We start from the raw sequence: 27,806 nt of genomic DNA on the forward strand, positions 1-27,806 counted from the left end.
GTGTCCCCCCAGCCCCATCTCCAGCCAGCGTCTCAGTAACCGATGTTTATTGACACAATAAGCCAGCGGCTGATCTACGATCCTCTCGCAGCACCATCCCGTCTCCAACCAGCCCCCCCACCTCAGGGCCAGGGTCCAAAACCAGACCCGCTGGATCCAGCAGCAACAACAGGGGAGACAAACCTTCCCGGTCCCCCCACTTAGCACAGACTAAACAGTCCACATCACTTCTGCCGCTTGTAAATCTTGTGAGCGAGGCCGAGGAAGATCTCGCGGGGGAGCTGGTTGGCGTGCTTGGCGATCAGGTCCTGCAGCCGCCGGTAGCTGCTCTCCTCGTACTCCTGGAAAGCCGCCCTCATGCCCAGGGTCTCATAGAGCTGCTTCACCTTCGCCACCTTCTCGGGCTCCTTACGGCCGTAGTTTTCCTGAGAAAACACCGGCACGAGCCGCGCTGAAGGTCCAGTTTGCATGGCAGGAGTCACCATCACACCCCTCACAACAATTAACATTTCTCCCAGCCCGGTAACCGCCGGAGGCAGCTTTTGGGGCCGCGGATGCGGGGAGGGAGCTCACGGCACCGATCTTTAGGGGCTTCGTGGCAGCGTTACCTCCAGGACGCGCCGCTGCTCCGGCGTGACCCGCCGCAGACACTCCACCACCAGCCAGCTGCACTTGTTGTCCTGGATGTCGGTGCCGACCTTCCCCGTGAGCGCCGGGTCGCCGAAGCAGTCCAGGTAATCGTCCTGCGCAAAGGCGGACGCGCGTGAGCGCCATGACCCCCTCTTAAAAACACGGAGGGATGGGGAGCCGCCCCTACCTGGATCTGAAAGAACTCGCCCATCTCCAGCAAGATGGCCTTGGCGTTGTCGTGCTCCTCCTTGCTGTCAATACCGGTCTGAGAGGGGGGAAGAGAATCAAGCTTTGCAATATCTGCCTCCCGGCCTCCCCCCATCCTGCCCTCCACAACGGCCTCGTACGGAGGGTTAAAGCACCTCCTGAGCTGCTGGAAAACTCACCATGTACATGGCAGCGGCCACGGGGAGGTAGAAGGAGTAAAACGCCGTCTTGTACTTAACAATCGCCTTATACCTGCAGCAGAGGAATCCCGCTGAGCGACAAAGCCCAGGCCTCCCCTGCCACCCGGCACAGAACCAGCAGAAAACACCAACATCTCGCTCCAAACCAGCGCTCCAGCCCCGACAGCACGAGCAAGACTCGCTCCCCAAAGCCCGGCGGGTAACAGCGCTGCTGCAGCGAGCCGCTTGGCACCCTCACGCCATCCAAAAGCCACCGTGCCACGACGGGGCTGCCATCTCTGTCCCCTCCTGCTGCTTTACCTCTGCTCGCTGAAGCGGTTCAAATCCACCTGGGAAATGGGAGCGGTGAGGAGGTCCAGCATCTGCCCCAGCTCCGTCTGGTAGGCAGTCTGCGGGTAAAGAAAGGGTTTATCCACGCAGCCCCATGAAAAACCCCAAAGCACCAGCAAAACCCCAAACCCAAGCGCCGTTTCGGCTCCTCTCCGAGTGCGAAGGGAGGGAGCGCGTCTGGTGGGGTGCCCGGAACAATCTGAGATCCATATGCATCCTGAAACGGACCAAAATCGAGGTAAATCTGCAGCGCCCAGGCTCACCTGCAAGAAAAGCTCCAGCAGGTGCAGGTAGTAGGGCCGCTCCCCGCAGTATTTCTTCAGCAACCTATAGACGGACGACTCGAGGAGAAAAGCGTCGTTGATGGCGTCCAGACCGACCCCCTCCTGTAGCACGGGGACAGGGACGTGTCACAAAGCACCTTGACCCCGCGGGACCCCCAAAACCTCCCCAAGCCTCTCACCTTCTTGTACCAGCACGGCTGCCCCCGGCGGGTGAGGGACGCGTCCATGATGTCGTCGGCCACCAGGAAAAAGGCTTGGAACTGCGGAAGGCTGCGTTAGGGGGTGGGGGATCCCCGGGGGTCCCCAGGCGCCCCCCGCCCGGCTCTCACCAGCTCGATGCACCAGCCCACGGCCAGGGCGCAGCGGAGGCTCTCGGGGTCCTGCTGCGCGGGGGTCGCCAGCTCCCGGAAAGCCGCCAGCACCGTCAGCCCCCGGTTGCACTTCCCGCCCGGTGCGTTGTACTCCAGGACCTGCGGGGAGCGGGGAGCGGTGGGGAACGGGGAGCCCCGGGGAACGGGGAAAGGGGAGCCCCGGGGAACGGGGAGCGGTGGGGAACGGGGAGCCCCGGGGAACGGGGAGCGGTGGGGAACGGGGAGCCCCGGGGAACGGGGAGCGGTGGGGAACGGGGAGCCCCGGGGAACGGGGAGCCCCGGGGAACGGGGAGCACCAGAGAAGCGGGAGCCCCGGGGAACGGCGAATGGGGAACGCGGAGCCCCGGGGAATGGGCAGCACCGGAGACCAGGGAGAGGGAAGCGGAGAACGAGGATCCCCATGCAACGGGGAAACCCAGGGCATGGGGAGCACTGGGGAACGGGAACCCGACAGCCCCAGGGAACGGGGAGCACCGGGGACCGGGAAGCCCCGCCGACCCTTCCTCACCTCCTTCAGCCGGGCCACGGCATCGCCCACCTCCGGGTGGCCCAGGCCTCCCTCTGTCAGGTCGCGGACGATCTGCGGGAAGAAGGCCATGAACTCCTCCCGCTCGGCCGCCGCCGCCGTGGCCCCGTTGCCGCTCATGGTGACCGGGACGGTGCGGGACGCGCCGCCGCTGCCCTGGCTGTCCCCGCGGCCGCCCCGCCCTCCCGCGCGGGGCACGCCGGGATGTGTAGTCCGGAGCCGCGGAGGCAGCGGTGGCCTCGCTGCCGCCCGACTACAACCCCCAGCGTGCCCCGCGCGGGGGGCGGAGCCAGCCGCCGGCCGCAGCCGGTGCCCGCGCTGATTGGTCTGCTCCATCGCACGAGGATGAGCCCAAGGAGGTTAAGCCAATAGAAGCCCTGGGAGGGCGGGACTGAGGGGTTGGATTGGTGGAGAGGGGGAATGGAGCGAGCGGCCGGTTGGCGGGGAACTGGGGGTTCATCGGGGTGCATGGGGGTGCTTTTGGGGTGCATGGGGAGCCCTGGCAGTTGTGAGGGTGCAGTGTGGGTACAGGGGTGCCCTGGAGCTGGGGGAGCAGCTGGGAGGTGCACGGTGGGTACAGGGGTGCACTGGGGCTGGGGGGGTGCATGGTGGGTACAGGGGTGCACTGGGGCTGGGGGGTGCATGGTGGGTACAGGGGTGCACTGGGGCTGGGGGGGTGCATGGTGGGTACAGGGGTGCACTGGGGCTGGGGGGTGCATGGTGGGTACAGGGGTGCACTGGGGCTGGGGGGTGCATGGTGGGTACAGGGGTGCACTGGGGCTGGGGGGGTGCATGGTGGGTACAGGGGTGCACTGGGGCTGGGGGGTGCATGGTGGGTGCAGGGGTGCACTGGGGCTGGGGGCACCGAGGACTCGGTGCCGCTGATTGGCAATCTCCGGTTGATCTGCCGTAATCCTCTCCTCTCTTCTCGCCCCGGTTTAATCAAGCTCTGCCTTGTGGCCGCTAATCCCCCGCCCCAGGCCGCCGGGAGGCAGCGGGTCCCTTCGCCTCCTCCCCAGCCCCATCTGCAGCCGCTGCCCGAGCAGCCCGGCCCTGCAGATGGTGGGTAAATAAATCACGGCTGGGCATGAGGCACATGGGCTGGAATTATCGTATATTTCCAAGAAAATGCTCTTTTGGCTTCCGGCAGCCTCGGCGCGCGCTGCAGAGGGCTCTGGTGGCCGGGCAGGGCCAGGCTGGGTGCTGGCGGCACAGCTGGGGCTGGGGGCCGTTAATCAGGCTGGCTTCGGTGTAATCTGAAATAATCAAATTAGAAAGAAACCGCTAATCAGCTCTGATCTCATCGTGTGTCACCGAGCCCGATCCCTGCTGCCGGTGGGGCCGGCACTGGTGTCCCGAGGGTGGGGGATGCTGGGGGGGGGACCGGGGGGACACGGCGGAGCTGCTGGGGGGGTGCAGGCAGAGCAAAGCTGCGCCCCCAGACCCGCACCGGGTGCGCTGGCGGCCGCTCGGGCGCCCAGACCCATCTCGCGCTCCTTGACCTTCATTTAATCTATTTAATGCCTCCAGTCTGCTCTGCAATCAGGCGACATCAAACCCTGCAGGGAAGGGGGATGGACAGGGAAAATAAGCAAAGATTAAACATTAATCTCCCCCAGGGCCTAAAGGATGGGGGGGGCGGGCAAAGGGGACCTGTTGCCTTTGGGGTCCCACTGCAGGTTGGGGGGAGCCCCTGGGGACACCCCGGGACGCGGCGGCTGCTCCCGGCTCCAGGATCAGATCTGGCTGTTAAGCGGGAGCGGGCACCACAGTGTCCCCCCCAGCCCTTCCTGTCCCCGTGGGCGGCACGAAGGAGACTCCCCCAGCCCAGCTCAGGATCTCTCTTTATTATTTAAACCCATTATGTACAACGGACCGGAAAAAAAATAAAAAAACGCTTTTAAATCCTCTGCGATATGAAAACTACAAGCTCTGTACATCGACTGCTGTGAGTGCAAGAGTGAAGGGGCATGGTCTTTGGTGGCGAGACTCGTCCCCATGGCCACCTCCCTTGCGGGTGACACATGTGGTGACTGGTGACCGGTGACCGCGGCGCAGGGCGGCCCTGGCTCCCAGCATGGGGATGGTGCAGCGGCCACCGGCCGGGGGACGCGTGGCTCTGCGGGGACACCTAGGATGACCGCTACGACATGGACATGACGCAGTGTGAACGCAGCCCGGCTGCAGACCCTGCCCGAGGGGCTGTGGGGAGACACCGACCTCGGGCGTGGAGCAGGACACGGGGAGCTGGAGTCCGTGAAAGAAAAGGCAGTACTGGACACTCCCCCCGCGATGGACACGCTGATGGGGTCTCACCGAGCGGCCCCACGGTCCGGACTGGTCACAACATCCCAAAACACGACGGGGGAGAACCAAAGACCTCACTTGGAGAAGGACCGCGTGGAGCGAGACCCTCGCCCGCCGCGCCGGGGTCTGGGGGGTCCCAGAACACGATGACAAGCCACAGTTCCTGGTCCAGCGGTGGGAAGCAGCTGGCGCAGCATGGCAGGGTGGGGAGGGGACACTACTCTAACCGGGACTGGTGACACGCTTGGCCCAAAGCGACACTGGAAGCAGAGCTCAGCTCGGCAGAGCCACGACTTGAACACACGCTGCTGACTACTGGCTCTGGGGGGCAAAGTGGGTTGGCCAGGGGGGTCCCAGGTTATTGCCCGCCCATGGCGAAACCCAGAAGGGACAGGGGAGGTGGCCCCGCGTGTCACCCGGGCGCTGCCCGGGGTTGGCATCTCTTCGTGACACCTTTTCGCTGGCTGCAGCACTGGTGACCGGCGTCTCCAGGCAGTTTGGAAACAGGACCAAGCGCCGGGGGGAGCCACCCCCGGGCTGAGCATCCTCCTGGGAACCACAGGCAGCTGGTTCCCCCCTCACCGGAGCAGGGTGAGGGTCCAGGGACCCAGCACCCAAAGGCAAGATGCTCCCCTAAGCTGGGGAGAAGCTGCTCGGTGGGGGACCCGCCTGTCCCTGACTTGTCACACCAGGGACCCCCAGGTCCCAGCATTGTGCCCCAGGGGGGACCTGGTGCCGCTGGCCCTGGGTACCCCCACTCTGCCCGCCCGGGGAGACCCGCCGTGGGCTCCAGCCAGGGGGGCTGCCTCTCCACCCTCTCCCAAAAAGCAAAGGCGGAGCTTCCCGGGGATGCAGGCAGGCGTGTGCCGTGACCTGCAGGAGCCACCAGTGCTGGCCTGGCCCCCCGGAGAGGCCGTGGGGCACAAGGGCAGAGCACGGGGGGACCTGGACCCCGAGGAGTGGCTGTGGGGAGCCGGGCTCCCCAGAGAGGCCGGGGTTCGGGCGAGGGCGCTTCCTCGTCCCATTGCCTCCAGGATGGGGGCAGGAATCAGGAGACGGCGATGGAGCAAGGAGGGGGAAGCCCGGGCAGGGTCCCCTCCTCATCCAGCCGGGGTCCCACACCCGTCCCTGTGTCCCCAAGCCCGCAGCAGCCGGTCCGTGTCCCCAGCGCTGCCTCTCACCTCATCTTCCCTCCGCCGCAGCCAGGCTGGGGGCCATGGCCGGGCGCTCTGCCTCCCCCACCGCCGCTGGGGTCCCTCCTGCCTGTGCACGGGTGCCGCCAGGACTCACATGTTGGACGGGAGTTTGGGTTTCCCTGTTTCCACCTCGGGGCTGAAGGCCACGGAGCCCTTCCGGGAGGGACCTGCCGCCTGCCTGGACGCAGAGACCGGGGACTGCGGGGTGGACGCTCCCGCCGCGGGGCGAGCGGCTTGAGCCAGCGATCCTGAAGGCATCTGCTGCGGGTGTGCCGGCTGGCCTAGCACCCCCGGGCACGGCTTGGCGAGGAGTCCGGCTACCGAGGGAGAGGATCTGCGGGCCAGGTTCCCTGCGGATTTCCTGCCCTGCTGCAAGGAGCTCCTGTCGCTTTGCTGGGCCACTTTGTTGGGAAGGGAGGGCTGGGAGGCGGAGAGGAGCCGGACGTCGTGGGTGAGCCGCCCCACCGGCAGCCCCTGGATGCTCCTGTGCTTCACCAGCTGCTGCGGCTGCATCAGAAGAGAGATGTGGGAGCCGGTGGCTCGGGACAGGCTGTAGTGGAGCGTTCTCCCCGCCGGCAGCGCCTGCTCCGAGCTGGGGGACGGGGCCCCCGCCGTCTGCTGAAGCAGCGAGGTGGAGAGTGAGGCGCCGCGGGATTTGGAGAGCTGGGGCTGGGAACCGGCCGGGGGTTGCTTGGCCGGCGCCGGCAGCTCCGCTTTCTGCGCCGGCCGCGGTGGGGGCTGCGCCCCGGGGCTCGGTCTCTGCCCCCCGCTCTCCAGGGGCGCCTGGGGCTGGACCATGGGCGAGGAAGGCGAACCGGCGGCCGGTGTTTGCAGGTGGGACGGAGCCCCCGACGGGGAGCTCACCGAGGAGGGCCGGGAGCCCCCCAGGCTGGGCTGGGACCTGCGCACCTGCTTGGTGAGCAGGGTGGCCTCAGGGGAGAGCGGGCTGGAGATGGAGGAGGGCGGGAGGAAGATGTGGGCCTGCAGACTGTGCTGGTGAGTCAAGGCGATGGCCACGTTGGTGGTGGCGGCGGCAGTTTGCAGGGGCGCGTGCACCAGCGGCTCCCAGATGACCGGCTTGCCGCTCAGCTCCCGGCCCATCGCCATCTGCTGCAGGTCCTGGATGTTGTGGGCCACGTCCTGGTCGTGCTTCACGATCTGCTGGATCATCTCGTTGTTTATGGGCCCCGCGCTGTGCTCAGCTCGCTTGCGGAGCAAGATGGAGTTCTTCTTCCCTGCGTGGGAGGCACAAGTGTCATGACCCCTGGGAGTGTTGGCTCTTGGGGACACCGTGGAGGGCAAAGTGTCCTGAAGGGAAGCAAGACCCTGGGAAGGGTCTGGGCTGGGTCAGAGGGAGAAGCAGGGACAAAACAGGCAAGTCCTGGCTCAAAAAATGCCAGGCTTGGGGTTGGCACCATCACCCATAAGGTCCATGACACTATCACCCATGGGGTCCATGATGCCATCACCCATAGGGTCCATGACACCACCCATGGAGTCCATGATTTCATGATACATGGGGTCCATGATTCCATCACCACAGGGTCCATGACACCATCACCCATGGGGTCCATGACACCATCACCCATAGGGCCCATGACACCATCACCCATGGGGTCCATGATGCCATCACCCATGGGGTCCATGACACCATCACCCATAGGGTCCATGATGCCATCACCCATAGGGTCCATGACACCATCACCCATGGGGTCCATGATGCCATCACACATGGGATCCATGATCCCATCACCCATGAGATTCGTGATGCCACCACCCACGGGGACCACGATGCCGTCACCAAGGGGCTGGGGTGCCGTGGCCCCTGGGAGCCGGCGCTGGACCCAAGGGCTGCTCCTCACCTATGCGGTCCAGCCGGTCCATGGCCACGGTCTCGAAGGCCCTGCGCATCATGGGATACTCCTCCAGCACCTCGTTGAAATTATCCACCGACAAGGAGTAGAGGCGGCAGTAGGTGTCCGCTCGCACGCTGGCTGTCCGTCTGCCCCGCGTCAGCAGGCAGATTTCTGCAGGGGAGACAGGGTCGGATGTCAGGATGATAAAACACCACCCACAGAACAAGACCGGTGGGATTCGGAACCCCAGAGCTCGGCGGGAGGTGGATCCCAAGCACTGGCCAAGAGGGTGCAGTAGGCAGAAACATCAGGGATGCCCCCACCAGCTCTCCAGGTCCCCCAGCCCAACCTCACCCCCAAAATAGGAGCCATCCGACAGCTTGGTCTCCTTGTTGCCCTTGGTGAGGATGCTGACCACCCCGTGCTGGATGAAGTACATCTTTTTGCCCACGGTGCCCTCACGGATGATGAAGTCCCCGGGCTGGAAGACCTCAAAGCGCAGCTTGGTCAGCATGGCTGTCACAAAGTTGGGGTCGGCGTTGGCAAACAGGGGCATGTTGGCCACCAGGTTGCGGCAGTTGAAGTTGATGATCTCCTGTGGGGTGACGAGCAGCTCAGCAGCGACATCGCCGAGCGTGACCCCAGCAAACACCGCTCCTCCCTCCCCAAAGTCACCAGCACCGGCGTCCGGGCCCGTACCTCTTTGAGCGGCTCACTGAGCTCCCCCAGGATGTTCTCCTCGTCGAACATCTTGCCCTGGTAGCGGTGCTCGTAGTACTCGTGGATCCGCTGGCGCGTGTCCCCAGGCAGCTTGTGGAAGGACATGTACTGCTCCACTTGCTTGTACTGTGGGGACAATCAGAGCCACGCAAGGCTGTGGTGAAAGAAGTCGCACCGCACCGGAGGCCAGCAGCGCCGCTGGCCAACGCTTTCCATCTCCTTGGCGGCGAGGAGCTGGGATCCAGCCAGGATGGGGCCTTGCTATGCTAGACTGAACCCCAACATTCAGGAATGGGGCATCTCCATCCACACGGGCAGCCTGAGCCCCATCCTGCAGTAAAGGCAGAAATCTGGCCAGGAAACCCCAGTGCTGAGCAGGTTTGGAGCTGGACCCACTTGTGCCAAAGCATCTTCCCCCAGTTACTAAGCCACATGGTTCCCCCACCGCACTGACCTTCTCCTGGTACTGGCGCCGGGAGGAATCCAGCGACTGGATGAGGGCGGTGGCGTGGCCGATGAACATGGCGTAGCAGGTGGCCCCCACGATCATGCTCAGCATGGTGAGCCAGACGTCGGTCATGCCCTCGGGCGCCTGTTGGCCGTAGCCGATGCAGAGCATGTGGCTCATGGCCTTGAACAGGGCGTGCGAGTATTGCTTCCCCCACGAGTCGTTCTGCAGAGGAGGGAACAGCGGCGCTGCAGGCTCAACCCTCCCCGGTAACGTGTAACCAGATCCTCTCGTCCCGCCGGTAGCGGCACAACCGGCGCCACCCCCGGGCAGGGGCACTCACCACCATGCGGTTCATGGAAACCCAGCAGTCCTCAGGGAAGTCCTGCAGCATGGGCACCAGGAACTGGAGGCAGCCGTCCCAGTGACACAGCAGCAGCATCATGCCGATGAGGTTGAAGATCCTCACCACGGCGCTGGCCAGGTCGTACGTCATGTGGAAGATCTGGGGAAAAGGCAGGAGCAAAGCTATAGAAAAGCTCTTTTTCCCATACAGTCCTCAGAACCCGCCCTCCGGCCAGTTGTACCATAAAGCCAGGGATCCCCAACTTGGCCCAAGACCCTGAGCAGGGTCTTGGACCCCCAAGGGCTTCTCACCTCCTCCCACTGGTGGATGTAGCGGATGAGGCGCGAGAGACGCAGCAGGCGCAGCAGGCTGAGGATCTTGGTGAAGCGGACGATGCGCAAGGCCCGGGCTGTCTTGTAGACGTCAGAATCCACCTGGGTCTCCAGGTCAACGATGAGGAAGATGTAGTCAACCGGGATGGAGGAGATGAAGTCAACCAGGAACCAGCTCTTCAAGTACTTCATTTTGATGGTGTGAGGGTCCAGGATGATCTCCGTGTTGTCCTCCACCACGATGCCTGTCCGGAAGTTCAGCACCAGGTCAGCCAGGAAGAAAGTGTCCGAAAGCACGTTGAAAACGATCCAGGGAGGGGTGTTCTCATCCTTGAAGAAGGTGATGCCCACAGGCAGGATGATCAGGTTCCCCACCATCAGGAGCAGCATGATGAGGTCCCAGTAAAACCTGCAAGGAGGGAGCGCAGGGGATGGAGCGGGATCAAGGTGAAGAGGGGAGAAACGGGGCACAGCAAAGCCAGGATCAAAGTTAGAGAGGCCAACACGCCGCAGAGAAGGGCGCTCACGACACGTACACACGTCCCTGCCCACAGGCACAAGTAAGACCCTTCTGCAAGAATTCGTGTGCGCAGAGGAGCAATTCTGCACCGGCTCTTGAGGCAGAGCGGGGCCAAGGGAGGCAAATGTCACCCTGTGTGTGTAGGAAGTGAGGGCTGGAGGTTGGCTGCAGCTCTTCCCTCTCCCGATGACACCCCAAGGCTGACATCTGCCCCATGGAGAACTCAGGGAGGCCGCGGGCTGTGCTCCCTGTCGTGCGCCGTTCCCCGCCACCACCCAGCCTGGCTTAGCGGGATTTAGAATAAGCTTTGCTCGTTATGCAAACCGAGCACTGAGCTCCTGGTCAAGGGACTCGGGGGCCTGGGAGGCGGTTGGGATTGTAGGACGGGTGAGCCAGGCAGCAGCCAAGCAAGGACAGACAAGTGTCATCACCACGGGGAGGGCGGGAGGAACACGCCTGGTCCCAAAGGGCTGCTCGCGAGCACTCAACCTCCTTTCTCTGAGAGCGGACAAGCTTAGAGGCTTCGGAGGAAAAGCCAAGAGACACCGGGCAGCGGTCGATTAGCGTTTGGTGATGCCGTGAAATTCAGCATCCCCATTCACATGCAAATGCGGCTGGGATGTTTTCAATCTTCGCACAAATGCACGAAACGACTTTCGTCAGGAGGCCTGTGACAGCTCTCCATACGGCTTGGTGGACCCTGCGCTCAAAGCCTTCATGGGTGCCTGGAAAAGCGAGTCCTGCTCCCAGCCTCAGGTGCCCCCGTCAGCCCCGGGTGGGGGTTTCCACCTCAATCTGCAAAGGTGACCTCAGGGCAACTCTTGGATCCAAAGGGGCTTTTGCACATGACAAGAAGCCTGTGGGTGTTTCATACTCGGTGTCCTCATTGGGGCACCGGGCTTTCTGCGGGCAGAGGGAAGAGGATGGAGAAGCCGTGGCACCACGTGAGGCCGCTTCAGCAGGAGGGCACCAGAGCCTGGCAGGGAGGGGGACGCCACCTCCCCGGGGCGAGGAGCCTCGCACAAATTAACACCTCCTTGCCCACAGCCAAGGTTTGCTGGGGCAGGCAAGGAGACGCCAGCGAGACAGAAAGAGCTGAGCAACCGCCTCCTGTGCCCCCACACACACTGCACCCCGAGAAATGCTGCGTGTTGAGTGGGGAAACCACCTGAACCCACCGGAGCTCTTGATTCAGGTTTAGGCTTAAGCTCCTCAGGGCAAGCTCTGTCCTTTAGTGTGTCAGGCCGAACACACAGGGCCCTGATCTCAGTGGCCTTTGTGTATCCTCATAATGTGATAAACACCAGTGTAATCCCGCCGGCTGTCCACCTGCCAGCTCGCTTCATGTCACCTTCAGCGCAGGGCGCTGGCTGCGCAAGCTGCTCCCACCAAGCTCAGACTCGCAAACTTTGGGGAGGCTTCCCCAGGAAAAGGGCTCGAGGGGTTTGCAGCCCTCAGCGTCGTGCTGGAGCTGGTGTGCACGGGAGATGGGGGCCCAGCAGCGAGAGGAGTTGGCGCCAGGTGCCGGGGACCTGTGTCGGGTGCCAGCCCCGCTCTGGGGTGCCTCACCCGGCTGGGGACATCAGCCGTGTCACAGCTTGCTGCGGGAGATGACTGCCTGGCAGCTTCATCCCCAGTAGACAAAGCCCACCCTACATGACTCAACATCCCCGTGACACCCAGTTCCTCCCACATCATCCATCCCCGAGCTCTCCCTGTGATCCCGGTGACACCGTGAGCCAGGCCCGGCTCCTCGCTCGGTGCCGTGCCCTCCTCCAGCAGCTCCCGGGGCTGCGGCGATGGAGCCCGTGCTGGGCAGGCTCTGCCCATGTCCCCGTGGGGACGAGGCGGCTCCTGACGAGACACAGAGATTAAAAACAGAGAAGGGGGAGAAGAGGCAAAATCAGGCAGCCCCTGTCTCCTCCTTCACATGCTGGGTCACCGCAGGTTCGATCTTCGCCTGAGCTGTCCCGGCCCAACGGGAGCCCCCGGGGGTTCGGGGAGGGATTGAGGAAGAAGAAAGTTCCCTGCGCTCCCCGGGGACGATGGGGAAGGGGCTGGGGCAGCGCGGCCCCGGCCGCCGGTGAGGCACCGGCCCCGCGGCGGCTCGCCCGGCTGCGGTGGGAAACCGCTTACGGTGCGCAGCCCCGGCAGCCGGCACTTGTTGCCCCGACGGGGCCGGGGCTGGGCCGGGCGGCGGAGCCGCGCTCAGCACCACGGACAGCGGCACCGGGAGGGGCCGGGGCGATGGCACCGGGACACAGGGGCGGTGGCACCGGGAGGGGCGCGGGGCCGGGGTCCCACCTGAAGTCGCTGTAGGGGTGGATGATCCAGGCGCCGGCCGACTTGACCCGCTGCCGTTCGATCTCCACGGCCCGGTGGCTGCCGAACATGCGCAGCGAGAACTTGTTCACGGCGGGCTGCAGCATGGCCCCGAGCTGCCGCTGCACGAACGTGCCCGCCGCCGCCTCGCCCTCCGCCACGATCTGCTCCGCCGCTGCTGCCGAGGCCGGCACCGCTCCCGCCGCCCCCGCGGGTGCTCCCGCCGCTTCCCCGTCCAGCACCGGCGGCTTCTCCCGCGGTTCGGGGCTCCGGCCCGGTGCCGCGTCCATGCCGCCTCCTCCGCCGCCGCGCTTCACGTTTCCTTCAAACGCCCTTGCCCGGGCGCCCTGTCCGCCGCCCCGCCGCACATGCCCGGCCCCGGGCGGCCGCTCGCTCGCTCGCCGCCCCCGGCCGCTCGGTCACCGACCGCTCTCGCTCGCCGGCTCCCGCAGCTCCGCCGGCCGCCCGCCTGTTGCGCACGCCCTGGCGCGGGCGCGGCTCCAGGGCCCCGCCGCCAGCGGGGAGGCGCCGGCGGCACCGGAGCGGCGGCGGCACCGGAGCGGAGCGGGACCCCGCGGCGGGCGGGGCCGGGTGGGCGGGGCTCCGAGGGCGACGGCCGTCGCCCTCGGAGCCCCGCCTACCCGGCCCCGCCCCTCGGAGCCCCGCCCCGACGCCGTGTGACGCAACGTGCGTGCGTGCGCGGCCCCGCGGGGACCCGGATCGGCGGCGCGTCGGGGCGGCGGCAGCGAACGGCGGAACCGGAGCAGCTGAAACGGGGAGGGCCCGGGATTCCCGGGGAGGCTCCACGGCCGCCATCACGGATTTCCTGTGGGACAAGCGCACCGGGCTGGCTGCGAGGACGGTGCGGAGCGGGGCGGGGGTAGGGGCGGGTTAGGCCGCAGCCTCCGTGGCTGGCGGGGGCGGCCCCGGTGTGTGCGGCGCAGGCCCGGGCTCGGCGGCGCTTCGCGGGGCCGCGGGTTTCTGTGGGGAAAAGGGGAGGTCGGATGGCCCAAGGAGGCCGCGGCCGGGCCCTGGGGTTCCCCTTGAGGCTCCCCCACCCCGCCGCCGCTCCCCGGTGTCTCCCGGTGTCCGAGTCCCCTCCGTCGTTTGGCGCCGGTGTTTCCGCTTTGGGCGCTCGGCGGGGCCCCGCGCTCGGTGGAGGCCCCACCCGGCGGCAGCGGAGCTGGGTGATGAGCGCGGCCGCCATCATCGTCCCCAAACCGGTTCTAGAGCTGCTGGGAAACGCTTGGGCCTCCTCGGAACGACCGTGCCCGGCCTTGGCGGGCAGCCAGCGGCGCCTTTAATTAAGTTAATTAATTAAAGGCTGGAAGCGGCGGTGAGAGCCGAACGGGTGGGGGGACAGCGAGCAGCCCCAGAGAGCCCGGGCTGGCTCTGGGGGTGAACCTTGCGTGGTGTCTCCGCCGCACCGGGGACGGTTTTGCCTTTTGGTGGCTCTGCTGGGCTGTCGGTGCCTGTGGGGCGGCAGCCGGGTGTGCGAGGGAGCGTTTTGGGGGAGAAAAGGGGGATCTGTGGGCATCGGGAGCTCCTTTGGAGATGAGGCACGTTTTGCTGGTTGATGCTTCGTGGCGAAAATACGTGCGGGGAATGTCTTAGAGTGGCGGGGCGAGGTTTGGCGATGGGAGCAGGGTCTGAAGGGTCTGTGCTTTGCGGCTGGCACCCCGTGTGCCCCCTTAGGCAGGGTTTTCCTCCCTTCCTCTTGGTTCACATCCCAGCGGAGAGGCGGAGGTGAGCAGCCCTTCCCTCCAAGGTGGGGTCTCCAAAGGCTGCGTTAAGGCGTCTGCACATGGCTGGGGTGGTTTTGCTCCCCGGATGCTTTTGGGCCCTCCCTGCTCGCACTGAGGAGCGTAGATGTCACTTTTTTGGCAGGAAAACAGTGACATCTCTTCAGGGGCTGCTGCTTGGGTGTCTCCAGTACTGGTGCACAAGCACCAGTGATACCGTGAGCTTCGCATCACCTTCTTTTGGTGTTTCCCTCCTTCCTGTGGAGCACAGTAGTTTAAAAGAGAGAAGGTGAAAGCCCCCAAGCACAAATGCCACTCCTGGAGCTGTTTCCAGCAGAGATGAGGGCTGAAAAGGGGAAAATAAACTGGAAGAAAGAGCCACAGCAAGCACAGCCTGTGCGGGTGGTCACGTCCTCTCTCGTTTGGGGTTCTGGGATCCCTCAGAAGTTCGTCCTCTCCCTCTCAAATCCCTGCTGTGCTCTCAGCCGTGCCGGTCGCTGGTGATCTGTGCTGGTTTCTCTGGGGCGACCGCCTCCCCAGGTCATCCCCGTGTGTCGTCCCCGCAGATGCCTCACTCTCGAAGGTACCGCTCGTCGGAGCGCAGCAGCCGCGGCAGCTACCACGAGCGCTACAGGAGCCGCAAGCACAAGAGGCGGCGGACGCGGTCGCGATCGAGCAGCAGCGAGCGTGACCGCCGGCACCGTCGGGAAGACAGTTACCACGTTCGGTCCAGGAGGTGAGTCCGCGAAGGCGAGGTGTTGCTGGGGTGTTTCTCCAGCTTGGCAGCCTGTTTTCTCGCGTGCTCCGAGCTGCAGCTTTCCAGGCTGTGTTTGTAATCGAATCTCCTCAACTTGCTTCCCCTCCCTAGCTACGACGACCACTCAGCCGACAGGAGGGCCTACGACCGGCGTTACTGTGACAGCTACCGGCGCAACGATTACAGCCGTGAGCGAGGAGAAGCTTACTATGAACCCGAATACCGTCATTCCTATGAGTACCGGCGCTCCCGGGACCGCGAGGGCAGCTACCGGAGCTGCAAAAGCAGCCGGCGTAAGCACAGGCGGAGGCGGCGCCGCAGCCGGTCCTTTAGTCGCTCCTCATCGGTGAGTATCCTGCTGTGCTGGGCCTCCCCCTGTAACCTTTCTCTCCCAGGTGACAAGCTGGGTAAGTAGACAACTCACTTTCTAACGCTCTCTCGGACTCAGCTTGAGAAATGCGTAGAAAGCTTTTTAAAGACAGCGGTTGTGGCCACTGTCCTGATGCGCCAGCTGGGCGCACGCGGCTCAAACCCTCTCCCGGTGTTGCCCGCGCAGAGGTGGGAGGAGGACAGGCGTACCTTGCGAGGCTGGCGTGTCCCCCGGGGTGGTCCTGGGGTCCTCAGCTCCTTTATCCCTGCAGAGCGCTGCTTTTGTTCAGCGTTGCCCTTAATGAGCTGTCCTAGGAACCCCGGCCAAGCGCAGTCTTTTGTGCGAGGTTTGTACAGCAACATTCAGCTGGTCCTGTTCCCAGAGAGCTCGGTCTGCCTGCGACGGGCTGTTTAGTCCCTGGTTTTTGGGCCTGTATTCTGTGGCAGGAAGCCCCCAAAAGCTCTCCGAGAGTTAGATCCGAGCGAGATCCTTCTGGGCAGGCCCAGCTGATGCGGGATGTCGTGCGAGGGGCTTTGCGAAGGAGCTTGTGAACTGCTCAGTTGAGGTGGAGGTAGCAACCGCCACAGGTTCTTCCCAGCGGTGTCCCTGCCTTTCTCTTCTCGTCTGTTCTGCTGTTCACTTTCCACTTCTGTTAGAGCCCAGCCACGTTCTCCGCTCCGCGTGTGGAGCTCTCCGCGTGGTCTGGTCTGTTCTGGCTGGACGTCCAGGGATGGGAATGGGGGCTGGATTCGGGTCCCAGGTCTGCTGGCTGGTTGCTCGCAGGTGTGGGGATCCTTAGCTGAAGAACTGAAGGCAGGAATTTTCTCTTCTCTGGCATAAACCTCTTTATCTGCCTCATCCCAGGCTGTCCCTGTTCCCTGTGGGGCCTCTGCTTCTCTCCTGGAAGTTAGTCCTTCCAGGATCAGCTTCTTTGAGGGAGGGTCTATGAAGAAGTGTCACATCTTTCCCCCAGGCAGTCACTCGTAAATCCTCTCTGGTTTTGCATGGATCGTTGTAGCGAGAATTTGCTCCTGAAATCTCTGAATCCGTCTTTTTCCGAGTGTCGGGGCTGGGGGAAGTGATGTTGGGCGGTTGTTGGAATGGGATGGGGAGCGTCCGCGTGGCCCTTTTGCTCGTGCGGGACTTCCCGGCACCTCCTTTCCGCAGCCGGGCGCCTCTCCCCGCGGCCACGGCAGAGCTGCGCTCCGGCCTCCTCTCTTGGCGTTACCCAGGACCCGCAGGGCCAGTGCCGTTCCTCTCTGCGCGCCCCCAGGAGCAGGAGCAGCCGGCCCTTGCGCTGCCCCTCGCTCTGCCCCTCTCTGCTCTCTCACTGGTTCGGGTGGGGCTGTTTGTAGGTTCTTTTATTTTTTCTTTTATTTTTTTTCTTTTATTTTCCTTTTATTTTTTTCTTTTTTTGCCTACAACGAAAAGCAAACTGTTTTTTTCTTTTCTGAGCTAGTGTGTTGTATCTTGACATGTTCCCTTGCAATATCCCTATCGTTATATATTCCTCTGTGCCGTATGAATTGGCTGGGAATCTCCTCCTGCAACCCCTCCTCAAACAACCATGTGAATTTGCAAACCACCCAATGCGTGACGCTGGCTGCTGCGCTGGTTTGAAACTCTGATTGCTGAATGCTGAATTCCCTGTCTGCCTGGGCCAGCAGCGGAGTCGACAGAGCAGCAGAAGGGCCAAGAGTGTGGAGGACGACGACGAGGGGCATCTGATCTATCGCATCGGCGACTGGCTACAAGAAAGATGTACAGCCAAATCGTAACATAATTTAGCTCTCTAGTTAAGCTCCCATCGCAGTCGCAGATCTGTCTTATCTTTCTGTTTCGTTTTATTTTCACTGTTTATTAAAGAGAAACCCTCTCCTTCTCCTCCCCCCCTTTTTGTTAAAGCTACGTTTATATTTTTGTACTGTTCCTGAAGTTGTCAGGGAATTAGGGCAGTTGCCTTGCGCAGCCGGTGTCAGCCTTCCGCTGCTCCGGTCTCTCGAGCTGTGTGCAGGTTTAGGTTGCAATGCATTCTCCTCTGCCTTGTGTATGCGCTGCAGCCAGGTCCTGCTCACTCCCTCATCTGTCTTCCTCTTTTTCTCTCCCTCCCAGATGAGATTATTAGCACTTTAGGGGAAGGCACGTTCGGCAGAGTGGTGCAGTGCATCGATCACCGGAGGTACGTCCGCCCCTGGGACGGGGAGCGGGGAGAAAAGAGACCACGGGTGGCGATGGAGCTTTTGGGGCTTTATCAAGAGAGACCACGGGTGGCGATGGAGCTTTTGGGGCTTTATCAAGAGAGACCACGGGTGGCGATGGAGCTTTTGGGGCTTTATCAAGAGAGACCACGGGTGGCGATGGAGCTTTTGGGGCTTTATCAAGAGAGACCACGGGTGGCGATGGAGCTTTTGGGGCTTTATCAAGAGAGACCACGGGTGGCGATGGAGCTTTTGGGGCTTTATCAAGAGAGACCACGGGTGGCGATGGAGCTTTTTGGCTTCATGTGGCAGCCTGGGGGTGAAAATGAGTCTCTTGGTTTCTCTGCTGGTCTGGGGATTCACCCCTTGGTCACCCAGATGTTGGAGAGGGTTTGGGGGAACCTCAGGGCTGTTTGTAGGGAGGGAAAAGGCGCTGTTTTGGGAGATATCCTGTAGTAACAGCCGCCTTCTGGCTTGAGAAGAGGTGGCGGAAGGCTGTGCCGCGCAATTCGTGGGATGAGCCTGGTTTGGAAAGGCCTTTTTGATTCTTGGCGCAGCTCAGGGGTTGATCTTGCGCTTCCCTCCCGTTTCTGCCCAGGGGCGGTGCACGTGTCGCTCTCAAAATCATTAAAAACGTGGAGAAATACAAAGAGGCTGCTCGGCTGGAAATTAATGTGCTGGAGAAAATCAACGAGAAGGATCCTGAGAACACGAAGTGAGTGGTCTCGGTGTCAGAGCGGAAGGGCAGCATCACTGTTGCAGGGACGGGGTGGGAGAAGGCACTTGATTTTGTGTGACCGAGTTAATCTGTAGGTAGATTTTTGGCGGTATATCAGCTTGCTATGGCATAGAGAGTGAGCAAAGGGTAACACAGATGCAGATCTATCCTGAGTAATAATCTTCCTCGCAGTCTCTGCGTCAGGATGTTTGACTGGTTTGACTACCACGGCCACATGTGCATCTCCTTCGAACTGCTGGGGCTCAGCACCTTCGATTTCCTGAAGGACAACAACTATCTGCCTTACCCCATCCACCAAGTGCGGCACATGGCCTTCCAGGTGTGCCAGGCCGTGAAATGTAAGTGCCAGGCTGTGAAATATAAGTGTTCGCTGCTCTTCGCTGGTCCTTGACCTGGAGAGCTGGGAAGCTCCCAGTATCCATGCCAGTTCTGCAACTGGTGGCCTAAACAATGAGTGTTTGCTGCGCCAGTCCTGGGGCTGAGCCTTCCTGCCCCCCCAGCCGTGAATGCGCACTTGGAATGAATCCTTTTTCTCCTGATTGTAAAGTTTTCCGATGCTTGTGGGCTGGCAGGAGCTCAGGGCGCTTCAGCCTTCACCTCCGCACACGTCTTGTGGTGATCGATACGATAAGTCTTTGTGCTTCTGCCAAAGCATCTTGGCCTGGACCAGCCTGATTATTCACCCCCAGTTCTAAATGTGCGCTAAACTGGTGCTAATAGGAGCAAACTGAATTAATGGTGGGTGGGTGCGGCCTCCATCTCCTCCTGTTCCGTCACCCCCACTCGTTTGCTTCCTCAGTTCTCCACGACAATAAACTCACTCACACTGACCTCAAGCCGGAGAACATCCTCTTTGTGAACTCTGACTACGAACTCTCCTACAACCTGGAGAAGGTAACGGCTCTGCCCCATCGTAGAGCTTTGCTCTTGGGTTCTTGATATCACTGACCTTACCAGCAGGCGGGAGGGGTTGGAATGTGGCCTCGGGGGACACGGGGGTGACAAAAACGTTCAGGGCCTGTGTCCTGAGCAAACAGCCTGTGCAGTCTATAAGTAAGACTTAAAATCTTTAAGTAAGGCTTACCTGCCTGCTGGTGAACACTTGCCTGGGGGCTGTGCCAGTGCTAACGTCCCCTCCGAAGCTTTCCCAAAGCCTCAGCCGCGTAATGAAGGGGCTAATTTCGCGTTAATTAACTGATACGACCGTTCTCCCTCGCGAAGAAGCGGGACGAGCGGAGCGTGAAGAGCACGGCCATCCGAGTGGTGGACTTCGGCAGCGCCACGTTCGATCACGAGCATCACAGCACCATCGTCTCGACCAGGCACTACCGGGCCCCAGAAGTCATCCTGGGTAGGTACCGCTCGCTCTTTCTGCAGAGCTGCCCGCTGGATTAAGGAGCATTTTGCTTCTGCGTCATTCAGTGGCTGTCCTGGGTTTACCCTGGGAGATAAGTGCTGTGTTTAACGTGATCTACTATTTTCTGGGAGGGTCAACAACGTCCGAGTTGGTGTTTTGGCACTGCTATCAGCTGGGCAGTATATTGCCACCAACTTATCAGGAGCCTGTCTGGAATGGGAATTGTTTTTCCAGTTAGTTTTGAAAATGGAGAGGGATTTGGAAGCTTAGGCCGTAACTGGATCCTTTATTTAAAACCCATTTTCTTTTAGAGCTTGGCTGGAGCCAGCCCTGTGATGTGTGGAGCATCGGCTGCATCATCTTTGAGTATTATGTGGGTTTCACCCTGTTTCAGGTGAGAACTGTGTGCTGCGTGGCTACCTCCCAAGTGCTGAAAGAGGATGCTGGCTGTTCCCCAGCACAGCCAGGAGCCTCTGGGACTGATGGGCTTCCCCCCAGCACCGCAGTCTTGTAGAGACGACCGAGGTGTTGCCCAGCGAGGGGTCCTGAGGTAGAACGGGCTGGAGGTAGAACAACTGCAATCTGTTCCGTGCCTTCCCTTTACGTTTCTCTCTCTCAGACGCACGACAACCGGGAGCACCTGGCCATGATGGAGAGGATCTTGGGGCCAATTCCTTCTCGGATGATCCGCAAGACGAGGTGAGCGCGGCCGGCTGAGCACCGTGGGCTCGCCAGCTCTTTCCTGCTTCACGCGTAGCGGTTTTCCCCGAGGGGTCATTGCTATGAGACCTTTTGTGCTCGAACGTGACGCGTTCCCACCTCTTGCTCCGGCAGGAAACAGAAATATTTCTACCACGGGCGCCTGGACTGGGATGAGAACACTTCTGCTGGCCGCTACGTCAGGGAGAACTGCAAGCCGCTGCGGGTAAGGGGACAGGCAGAACACCTGGTTGTTTAATCTCATTGCAGAGGCTTACAGCACCTGTCTCGGTTGTGAAGATTCTTGCTCTGGGCAAGGTTGGGCCACCAGAAGTGTAGGACCAGCGTCTTCCCCACGGAGCCTTGGGGCCCAGGCATAAACTAGGATTAAGCTGAGCTTAATCTGAGGAGGAGGAGGGCATGCAGACCTCAGGAAGTGCGTGGGAAATGTGGTGTGGGGGTGAAAACTCAGTAGTTCCACGCTTTGTAAAGCAGCCCAGGGTTCAGGTGTAGGATTAGCGATGGTTGGAACACACCGGTTCAGCCAGGGAAGGGACTGACGGGACAGGGCGCGGTGTCCCTGGCTGAACTTGTCCCCTCCCTCTCCCCAGCGCTACCTGAACTCTGAGGCCGAGGACCACCACCGCCTTTTCGACCTCATCGAGAGCATGCTGGAGTACGAGCCGTCCAAGCGCATCACCCTGACCGAAGCCCTCAAGCATCCCTTCTTCGACATGCTGGAGATGGAGCCGAGCACAAAAATGTGGGACTCTAGCCGGGACATCAGCCGGTGACGCCACAGGTGCCCACCTGCCCGCAGATTTTAGCCCCCGTGGAGGCCTGTGTGATTTCAGACACTTGGTGCTTTTGTTTTTTAATATATATACATGAGAACTCCTCCCTGGACACATTTGTAAAGCTGTTAATATGTGAGATACTGTAAATAACCCATATTCTATATCGGCCTCTGAGCACCGCAGGCCCGACCTCCTGCTGCCGTTACCGTGAGGCGAGGGGGCCTGTGTGTCCATATTGTAAATACCTTTGTTCACGTGTTGCTCTGTCTCCTGTTCTCCCCCCCTTGGTGTAAATACTCCAGGACTCGCAGCTCTTCTGTAGCTCATCTGTTTCCTTATAAGTTATGAAACTGGTGGGACTGCATGGGAATTATTTTTTGGATCAATGTCATAGCCCATCCCCACACCAGAGTTTTATAAGAATTTTGTACAGTCTTTGTGGAAAAATAAATATGAAGTGAAAATAAACTACCCGGTCTGGGTTTGGACCAGCAGCAGCTCCTCTTGGGGCTGTTCCAGGGTTGGATTGGGGTCCTGAGGGGCCCGGGCTGCGCAGAGGGAAGGAACACACGTCCTTTTTGGGGAAAAACGGCTACTTTGACGCTGAAGGAAACTCCAGAGATTAAACTGTCGTCTGGTGTGGGTGGCAGCAAAACAGGCTCCCCTGTGATCAGTATTGAGGTGGGATATAGAAGAAGGAGGACAATGGCTATTCAAGATAACATGTTGCAAATCCAAGTGGCAGAGATGCACAGGAGCAAATCCAGGTCCTTATTTAGCACGAGAGAAACCTCTCCCTCCCCGGATGGGATGGCTGTTGGAAAGCGGGCTCCCCGTGTGCCACATTCAGCTCTCAAGCACACACCCTGTGTCTGTCTGTGCCTTTTTGGCGCTCCGCAGCGAGCTTTGGGCTTCGCGGGGGAGTCGCCGGGGGCGTCTCGGGCCTGACGGCAGCTCCGTGCAGACGTTTTGCCAGCGTGTCTGGAAGAGTCTCGCCGGGGTGGTGTCTAACAGAGCAGACTTTGCTGTGGCACCATCTGCGTGTGGCAGACGCTGTCCTGGCTCTGGCAGACTGGCAGCATGCAGAGGGGTAAAGGAAAAGCCTTTGTGAGCTTGCGATCCTGATTTAGAGTCTTCTCCTGTGGTATCGCTTGGCCAGGGAATGAGCAGGTGAAGAACGAGTCCTGCTGTGTGCGTAGCCGCCTCCTGGGTGAGTCTGGATGAGAATCAGATTGAACAGACTGTCTCAGGCTTAAAAAAATAACCCACACTGGTGTCCAAAACCTAAATCCACAGCTTTTACCCTCCCAGCGGAGAGCGCGGCTCGAGGCGCCCGCTGTCTGGGCTGAAGTGGGAGCTCAGGGATTTGTGTGTAAGTTTGCAAGTCTGTGTTCAGACACTGAAGAGTATTTTTAGTGCTGAGAGCCGCGATGGGAACTAGAGGCGGGTACAGAGAGACGTGGAATCCCCGGTTGGAGGGGATGTCGGGATACAGCCCACGTGCAGCTGGTAGCTCATGGAACTGGAGATCCCTATAAATAACTGGTCCAGGAGACAAATACATTGAATTCCTCAAGCTGCTGGTTGTGCCTTGAATTCTTACCCTGGGGCTGTTTTGCTTCCATGGGGTTGGGTGTAAGGCGCATTCGGGGGGGCTCAGTGAAACAGCTGCTCTGCTGCACCCCTACCAGCCCTGAGGGTAAAGCCTGGGGGGCTGCGGGCAGGGAGGAGGTGAACGGTACCGGTACCATCTGGGTAAGAGGCGGGAGCCGCCTGAGGGGTTTGCACGTGAGGCCTAAGGGGGATTGGCAGGAGGGGTCTGCTTAGTCCAGGCTGAACCAGCCATCGTTGGGTAGGAGACATGGCCCTGGGTGGGGAACCTGGAACCAGGGGGCACCCAGATGAGGTGACACAGGAAGGTGTCCAGGCGGGTTGGAATGTCTGCACAGAAGGAGACTCCACAACCCCCTGGGCAGCCTGGGCCAGGCTCTGCCACCCTCACCCCAACAAGTTGCTTCTCATCTTCCAGCGGAACCTCCTGTGTTGCAGTTTGCACCCATTGCCCCTTGTCCTGTCCCTGGTTGTCACCAGAAGAGCCTGGCTCCATCCTCCTGACACTGCCCCTTTCCATCTTGATCCCCAGCAATGAGTCCCCCCTCAGTCTCCTCTTGTCCAGCTCCAGAGCCCCAGCTCCCTCAGCCTTTCCTCACACGGGAGATGCTCCACTCCCTCCAGCATCTTGGTGGCTGCGCTGGACTCTCTGCAGCAGTTCCCTGTCCTGCTGGAACTGAGGGGCCACAGCTGGACACAAGATTCCAGGTGTGGTCTCCCCAGGGCAGAGCAGAGGGGCAGGAGAACCTCTCTGACCTCCTGACCACCCCCTTCTAACCCACCCCAGGCCTTTCCCGTAGGCCCCGCGTTACCGTAGGCCCCGCCGTTGCCATGGGAACGCGCTCCCGGCGGGCACTGCGCGGGGAGGGGGGAGCGGGGCAACTCGCCGGCACGTGACTCTGAGCCATGTGGCCTCATCACGTGCTCTCCTCCGCCCGGCCCCGCGCATGCCTGGAGGCTCCCTGCAGTGGCGCGCCGGGCGGTGCCGGTGACGTCACGCCGCGGCGGCCAATCGACGGCGGGGGGGCGGAGCCGGCGGCGGCGCTGAGGCGGCGGCGGCCCCGGTTCGGTTCCCGCTCCCGGCCATGGCCCAGCGCGGCGGCCCCGCAGTGCTCCCGGACAACCCCTTCCAGGTACAGCCCGCCCGCGGCGGGAGGGCGGCGGCGACGGGCCCGTCCCCGGCCTCACACGCCGTGTGTCTTGCAGGACCCCACGGCGCTGCAGCCCCGGCCCGGTCCCGCGGCGCTGGACTCCTACAACCCCTTCGAGAGCGGCGCGGTGAGCGGGGCGGGACGGGGCCGCTTCCCGCCGGCCTTCCCGCTCCACCTCCCCCCTCACCGGCCGCTTTCTTCCCCCTGCAGCCGCCGCCGCCCTACCAGGCGCCATCGGCGGCCCCGCCGCCGCTTCCCCCGGCCGGGGTGTCCCCGCCGCAAGCGGCCGCGCAGCCCCCGCGGAGAACCAGCCCCACGGAGCCCCGCAACTACGGCTCCTACGGCACACAGGTACCGGGGACAGAACGGGAGCCCCAGTGAAGAGAAGCCGCTAAATTAGCGTAGGCTGTGATTAAGATACAAAGCACGTACCCATCGTTAACCCGTTAACACGACCGGTGCTTTCTGACCCCCTGCAAAACGAGGGGGTGTTTTTTCAAGTTTTAGATCCTTCTGCACGGCAACAGGGAGACAGAAGATTCAGTAACACAGAGTTAAGAAGCAGAGTGCTTAGCTTATGTTTAACTAATAATTAATAGATGTAAGTAATTATAACTAACATCAACTATTTCTTAGTATAGATGTATGTCAAAGTTTTCCACAATTGTAATGCACATGTAATAATTATGCGAATATAAGTAAGGCAAGAGCATCCAGCCTTTGGAGCACTTGTGGAGGATGATCCCCGGCGCTGATAAAACGAAGAATGCCTCTGCTGTTGAGCTGATTTCTCCGTTTCCGCGGGTTTTCGTGCTCTCTCCTCAGGCCTCGGCGGCGGCCGCCACGGCCGAGCTGCTGAAGCGGCAGGAGGAGCTGAACCGCAAAGCGGAGGAGCTGGACCGGCGGGAGCGGGAGCTGCAGAATGCGGCCCTCGGTGGTGCTGCAAGTGAGTGGCCTGGGGGACGGTGCAGGGACAACTGCCGCCTCCCCCGGGGCTCCTGCGGCCCCGGCACTGCCGCTCGCTCCTTCCCGCTTCCTTCTCTCCGCAGCGAGGCCGAACAACTGGCCCCCGTTGCCGTCGTTCTGCCCGGTGAAGCCTTGCTTCTACCAGGACATCCCCGTGGAGATCCCCGCTGACTTCCAGAAGACCGTTTCTACCATGTATTACCTCTGGATGGGTGAGTGGGAACTTCAGGGCAGATCCTGGGAGGAGGGAGAGGAACAAGTGGGCTTGGGCTCTTCTCCCAAGCAGCAAATGAGAGGAAATGGCCTCAGGTTGCCCCAGGGAAGGTTCAGATTGGATATTAGGAAGAAATTATTCACAGAAGGGGTTGTGGGGCGTTGGAACGGGCTGCCCAGGGCAGTGCTGGAGGCACCATCCCTGGAGGGGCTGAAATACACAGAGATTCGGTTCTCAGGACATGGGGCAGGGACAGGGGTGAGTTAGCGGTTGGAATCGATGATCTTGAGGGTCTCTTCCAACCAAGATGATTCTAAGTGCACGCGAGCGAAGAAGCAGCAGCCATGATTAACTGGAGCAGTTGTGATTGATTAACACACGGCCTGGGGTGCTGACCCCTCGGCGCGGGGAGCGGGATCCCCGCTCGGGTTCCCGACCCGTGTCCTCTCTCAGCCAGCACCATCGCTCTCTTCCTGAACTTCTTGTCCTCGCTGGCCTGGTTCTGCGTGGACGCCTCGTCCGGTTCGGGGTTCGGCCTCTCCATTCTCTGGGCTCTGCTCTACACGCCCTGCTCCTTCGTCTGCTGGTACAGGCCGATGTACAAAGCGTTCAGGTGCGTATCTGCTCGAGCAGCGGGGAGGGGTTTGCTGCATAGCTGGTGCTCCAAACTGGGAAGACTGGGCTGCTCAGTTGACAAGGCTCTTGCCCAGAGTGTGACACCAATGGTGTCCCAGCTCCTTGTGGCCTTTGGGGCTTGGGGACGTGGTGATTCGGCGCTGAGCTTCGTGTTGTTGCACCCCTCGCGTTAGGGAAGGTTTGGAGTTCTTTCCTGGGGACTAACCTCGCCTGTCTCTTTCTCCCAGGAGCGACAGTTCGTTCAACTTCTTTGTCTTCTTCTTCGTCTTCTTTGCCCAGAACGTGATGTACGTGCTGCAGGCCATCGGCATACCCAACTGGGGATTCTGGTGCGTGTTGTGCTCACCCTGGGGACCCCCGGCCAGCTGAGTACCCCAAAAAGGGAGGAGGCGGGTGGGGAAGAGGGGGAACCTGCAGGCAACCACCTGGTGTTTTGCAGTGGCTGGATATTGAGCCTGATAGCGCTGCGCAAGAACACAGCCGTGGCCGTGATGATGATCTTGGTGTCCTTGTCCTTCACGGCAGTGGCTGTGCTGGGCATCATTATGCTGAAAAAGGTGAGTTGGGATCGACTCTTGGGGAAAACGAGGGCAGGTTTTGGCACAGCTCCGTTCACCCGGAGGCCTTGAACTTGACCCCGAGCTTGCCGCTCTCTCCCAGATCCACTCTCTGTACCGCCGGACGGGCGCCAGCTTCCAGAAGGCGCAGGAGGAGTTTGCCGCGGGGGTCTTCTCCAACCAGGCGGTGCGCACGGCGGCCGCCAACGCTGCCGCGGGCGCCGCCACCAACGCCTTCCGGGCGCCCTAACCGTGCGGGGGACCCCGCTTTTCCATCGCACGTGGGCTCTTTCCGAGGAAGAGGAAATCCAATTGGCATTTTCATTGGATCCCCGTGTGTCTCGCATCAGCTGGCAAGAGGCTGCCTCATCCCAGCTTGGAAGTGCTGGTGCCCGAATCGTCTGCTGCTCTCACCCCCTTTCCTCGCGGGCGGAGGCTGTTGTGGTTTGTGCTGGTCCCCCTTCCCTCGCAGACCGGGGAAGGAGTGGGACGGGAGGTGGTGTGTCCCGTCATCACCCTCCCTTCCAGCGCCAGCTGCTGGGGCAGGAGCCTCCTCCAGATGTGTGACAGGGACCGAAACAGCTGCTCGGCTCTTACTGTGTGTCCTGGGCCCCGAAGGGTCCCCGTGTGCCCAGTCCCAGGGCGGGCAGGGTCCAGCTCTTCCTTGGAGGCTTTTTCCTGCCTTCCCCTTGCTGTGGGAGCTGCTTCCCCACCCAAAACATGGTCCAAGTCCTGCCCTGCGCTGCTGGGCTGGGAGGGAGCCCCGTCCCAGTCCCTTTCCCCATCCTCTCCATCTCTCCTTGGCTGAGCTGAGCCCGCTCCAGGTGGGGGATAAGGGGGACACAGCCAGGACTGGCACATGGTGCACTGGGCTGGGTGCCGGGGGTGGCTTCTGGGTGCTCAGGAGGGCTCCTGGTAGCCCTTTAGCTCCCTCCTCATCTCCAGCCAGGGCCCACACGGCTTCTCCCTTCATCCCCTGGGTCCAGCGACCCCTCACAATCCCCAGCACTCCTCCCCCTGCCCCTTCGCCCTCTTCCCTTTTCGGGGGCCCAGCTGCTCCCTGTACGTGCCCCTACTAACCCCGGTGTCCCCTGTCCCGTGTGCCAGTGTCTTTGGGGATCCCCGACCCTGCTCCTCCTGCGCCGGGTCTCATGAGTTCCGCTTTGCCCCATCTCCTCTCCCGCGCTCCGGGGTTTGTTCCTGCTGCTTCTGGGCCAGCGAGAGGGTTCGTGCCTTCATCCATGGGGACCAGCGCCTGCAGCTGGACCTCTGTCCCCTCCCGCTGCGGGGGGGCTGGCGCTGGGTGACAGCGGTGTCCCCGCTCCCGCCGCGCCCTCCCGTGTGTTGCTGTGCTCGCCGCCGAACCGCCTTCAGGTTTTATTTAAGGAATAAATGAAGTTTCACTCCGTGCCGCCTC

The 27,806-nt window shown here is 61.7% G+C and overlaps 3 protein-coding genes and 2 long non-coding RNA genes across 12 annotated transcripts; 2 read left to right on the plus strand and 3 right to left on the minus strand.

Moving 5' to 3' along the window:
• Nucleotides 1-30: 30 nt before the first annotated feature.
• On the minus strand, nucleotides 31-2,754 carry FDPS (farnesyl diphosphate synthase). The gene is made up of 9 exons (XM_065042922.1): nucleotides 2,531-2,754; nucleotides 1,981-2,121; nucleotides 1,831-1,911; nucleotides 1,631-1,753; nucleotides 1,338-1,426; nucleotides 1,017-1,089; nucleotides 818-895; nucleotides 609-743; nucleotides 31-425 (listed from the first exon to the last, which is right to left on the minus strand). The coding sequence occupies exons 1-9, from the start codon at nucleotides 2,666-2,668 to the stop codon at nucleotides 225-227; spliced, it is 1,059 nt and encodes a 352-aa protein (XP_064898994.1). The 5' UTR covers nucleotides 2,669-2,754; the 3' UTR covers nucleotides 31-224.
• Nucleotides 2,683-3,851, plus strand: LOC135576578 (uncharacterized). Of its 2 annotated transcripts, none has more exons than XR_010468363.1 (2): nucleotides 2,683-2,907; nucleotides 3,496-3,851. It is a non-coding gene; the product is annotated as an uncharacterized LOC135576578 (long non-coding RNA). The 2 variants fall into 2 exon arrangements; XR_010468364.1 differs by lacking the exon at nucleotides 2,683-2,907 and adding an exon at nucleotides 2,924-3,118.
• Nucleotides 3,376-13,188, minus strand: HCN3 (hyperpolarization activated cyclic nucleotide gated potassium channel 3). 3 transcript variants are annotated; one of them, XM_065042910.1, is made up of 9 exons: nucleotides 12,578-13,188; nucleotides 9,733-10,162; nucleotides 9,419-9,580; nucleotides 9,082-9,300; nucleotides 8,607-8,753; nucleotides 8,262-8,502; nucleotides 7,914-8,078; nucleotides 6,146-7,286; nucleotides 3,376-3,804 (listed from the first exon to the last, which is right to left on the minus strand). In XM_065042910.1, the coding sequence occupies exons 1-9, from the start codon at nucleotides 12,883-12,885 to the stop codon at nucleotides 3,780-3,782; spliced, it is 2,838 nt and encodes a 945-aa protein (XP_064898982.1). In that variant the 5' UTR covers nucleotides 12,886-13,188; the 3' UTR covers nucleotides 3,376-3,779. The 3 variants fall into 3 exon arrangements, with proteins under 3 accessions (XP_064898982.1, XP_064898984.1, XP_064898983.1); XM_065042912.1 differs by having other exon boundaries at nucleotides 9,733-9,998; nucleotides 12,578-12,711; XM_065042911.1 differs by lacking the exon at nucleotides 3,376-3,804 and having other exon boundaries at nucleotides 4,375-7,286.
• An 86-nt stretch (nucleotides 13,189-13,274) lies between these two features.
• Nucleotides 13,275-27,795, plus strand: LOC102096162 (dual specificity protein kinase CLK2). 5 transcript variants are annotated; one of them, XM_065043059.1, is made up of 20 exons: nucleotides 13,275-13,457; nucleotides 14,904-15,073; nucleotides 15,206-15,440; nucleotides 17,129-17,225; nucleotides 17,577-17,643; nucleotides 18,261-18,377; nucleotides 18,573-18,739; nucleotides 19,201-19,295; nucleotides 19,623-19,752; nucleotides 20,070-20,152; nucleotides 20,378-20,457; nucleotides 20,593-20,683; nucleotides 24,072-24,143; nucleotides 24,227-24,367; nucleotides 24,842-24,962; nucleotides 25,066-25,194; nucleotides 25,650-25,809; nucleotides 26,060-26,161; nucleotides 26,272-26,389; nucleotides 26,493-27,795. In XM_065043059.1, the coding sequence occupies exons 2-20, from the start codon at nucleotides 14,904-14,906 to the stop codon at nucleotides 26,637-26,639; spliced, it is 2,322 nt and encodes a 773-aa protein (XP_064899131.1). In that variant the 5' UTR covers nucleotides 13,275-13,457; the 3' UTR covers nucleotides 26,640-27,795. The 5 variants fall into 5 exon arrangements, with proteins under 5 accessions (XP_064899131.1, XP_064899126.1, XP_064899127.1 ...); XM_065043054.1 differs by lacking the exons at nucleotides 24,072-24,143; nucleotides 24,227-24,367; nucleotides 24,842-24,962; ... (3 more) ...; nucleotides 26,272-26,389; nucleotides 26,493-27,795 and adding an exon at nucleotides 21,069-21,722; XM_065043055.1 differs by lacking the exons at nucleotides 24,072-24,143; nucleotides 24,227-24,367; nucleotides 24,842-24,962; ... (3 more) ...; nucleotides 26,272-26,389; nucleotides 26,493-27,795 and adding an exon at nucleotides 21,069-21,722 and having other exon boundaries at nucleotides 17,132-17,225.
• Nucleotides 16,807-23,823, minus strand: LOC110356023 (uncharacterized). Its single transcript, XR_002409064.2, has 2 exons — nucleotides 23,678-23,823; nucleotides 16,807-22,470 (listed from the first exon to the last, which is right to left on the minus strand). It is a non-coding gene; the product is annotated as an uncharacterized LOC110356023 (long non-coding RNA).
• Nucleotides 27,796-27,806: the final 11 nt, after the last annotated feature.

This window comes from Columba livia, chromosome 28 (assembly GCF_036013475.1).
Source record: "Columba livia isolate bColLiv1 breed racing homer chromosome 28, bColLiv1.pat.W.v2, whole genome shotgun sequence".
Classification (NCBI taxonomy): Eukaryota; Metazoa; Chordata; class Aves; order Columbiformes; family Columbidae; genus Columba; species Columba livia.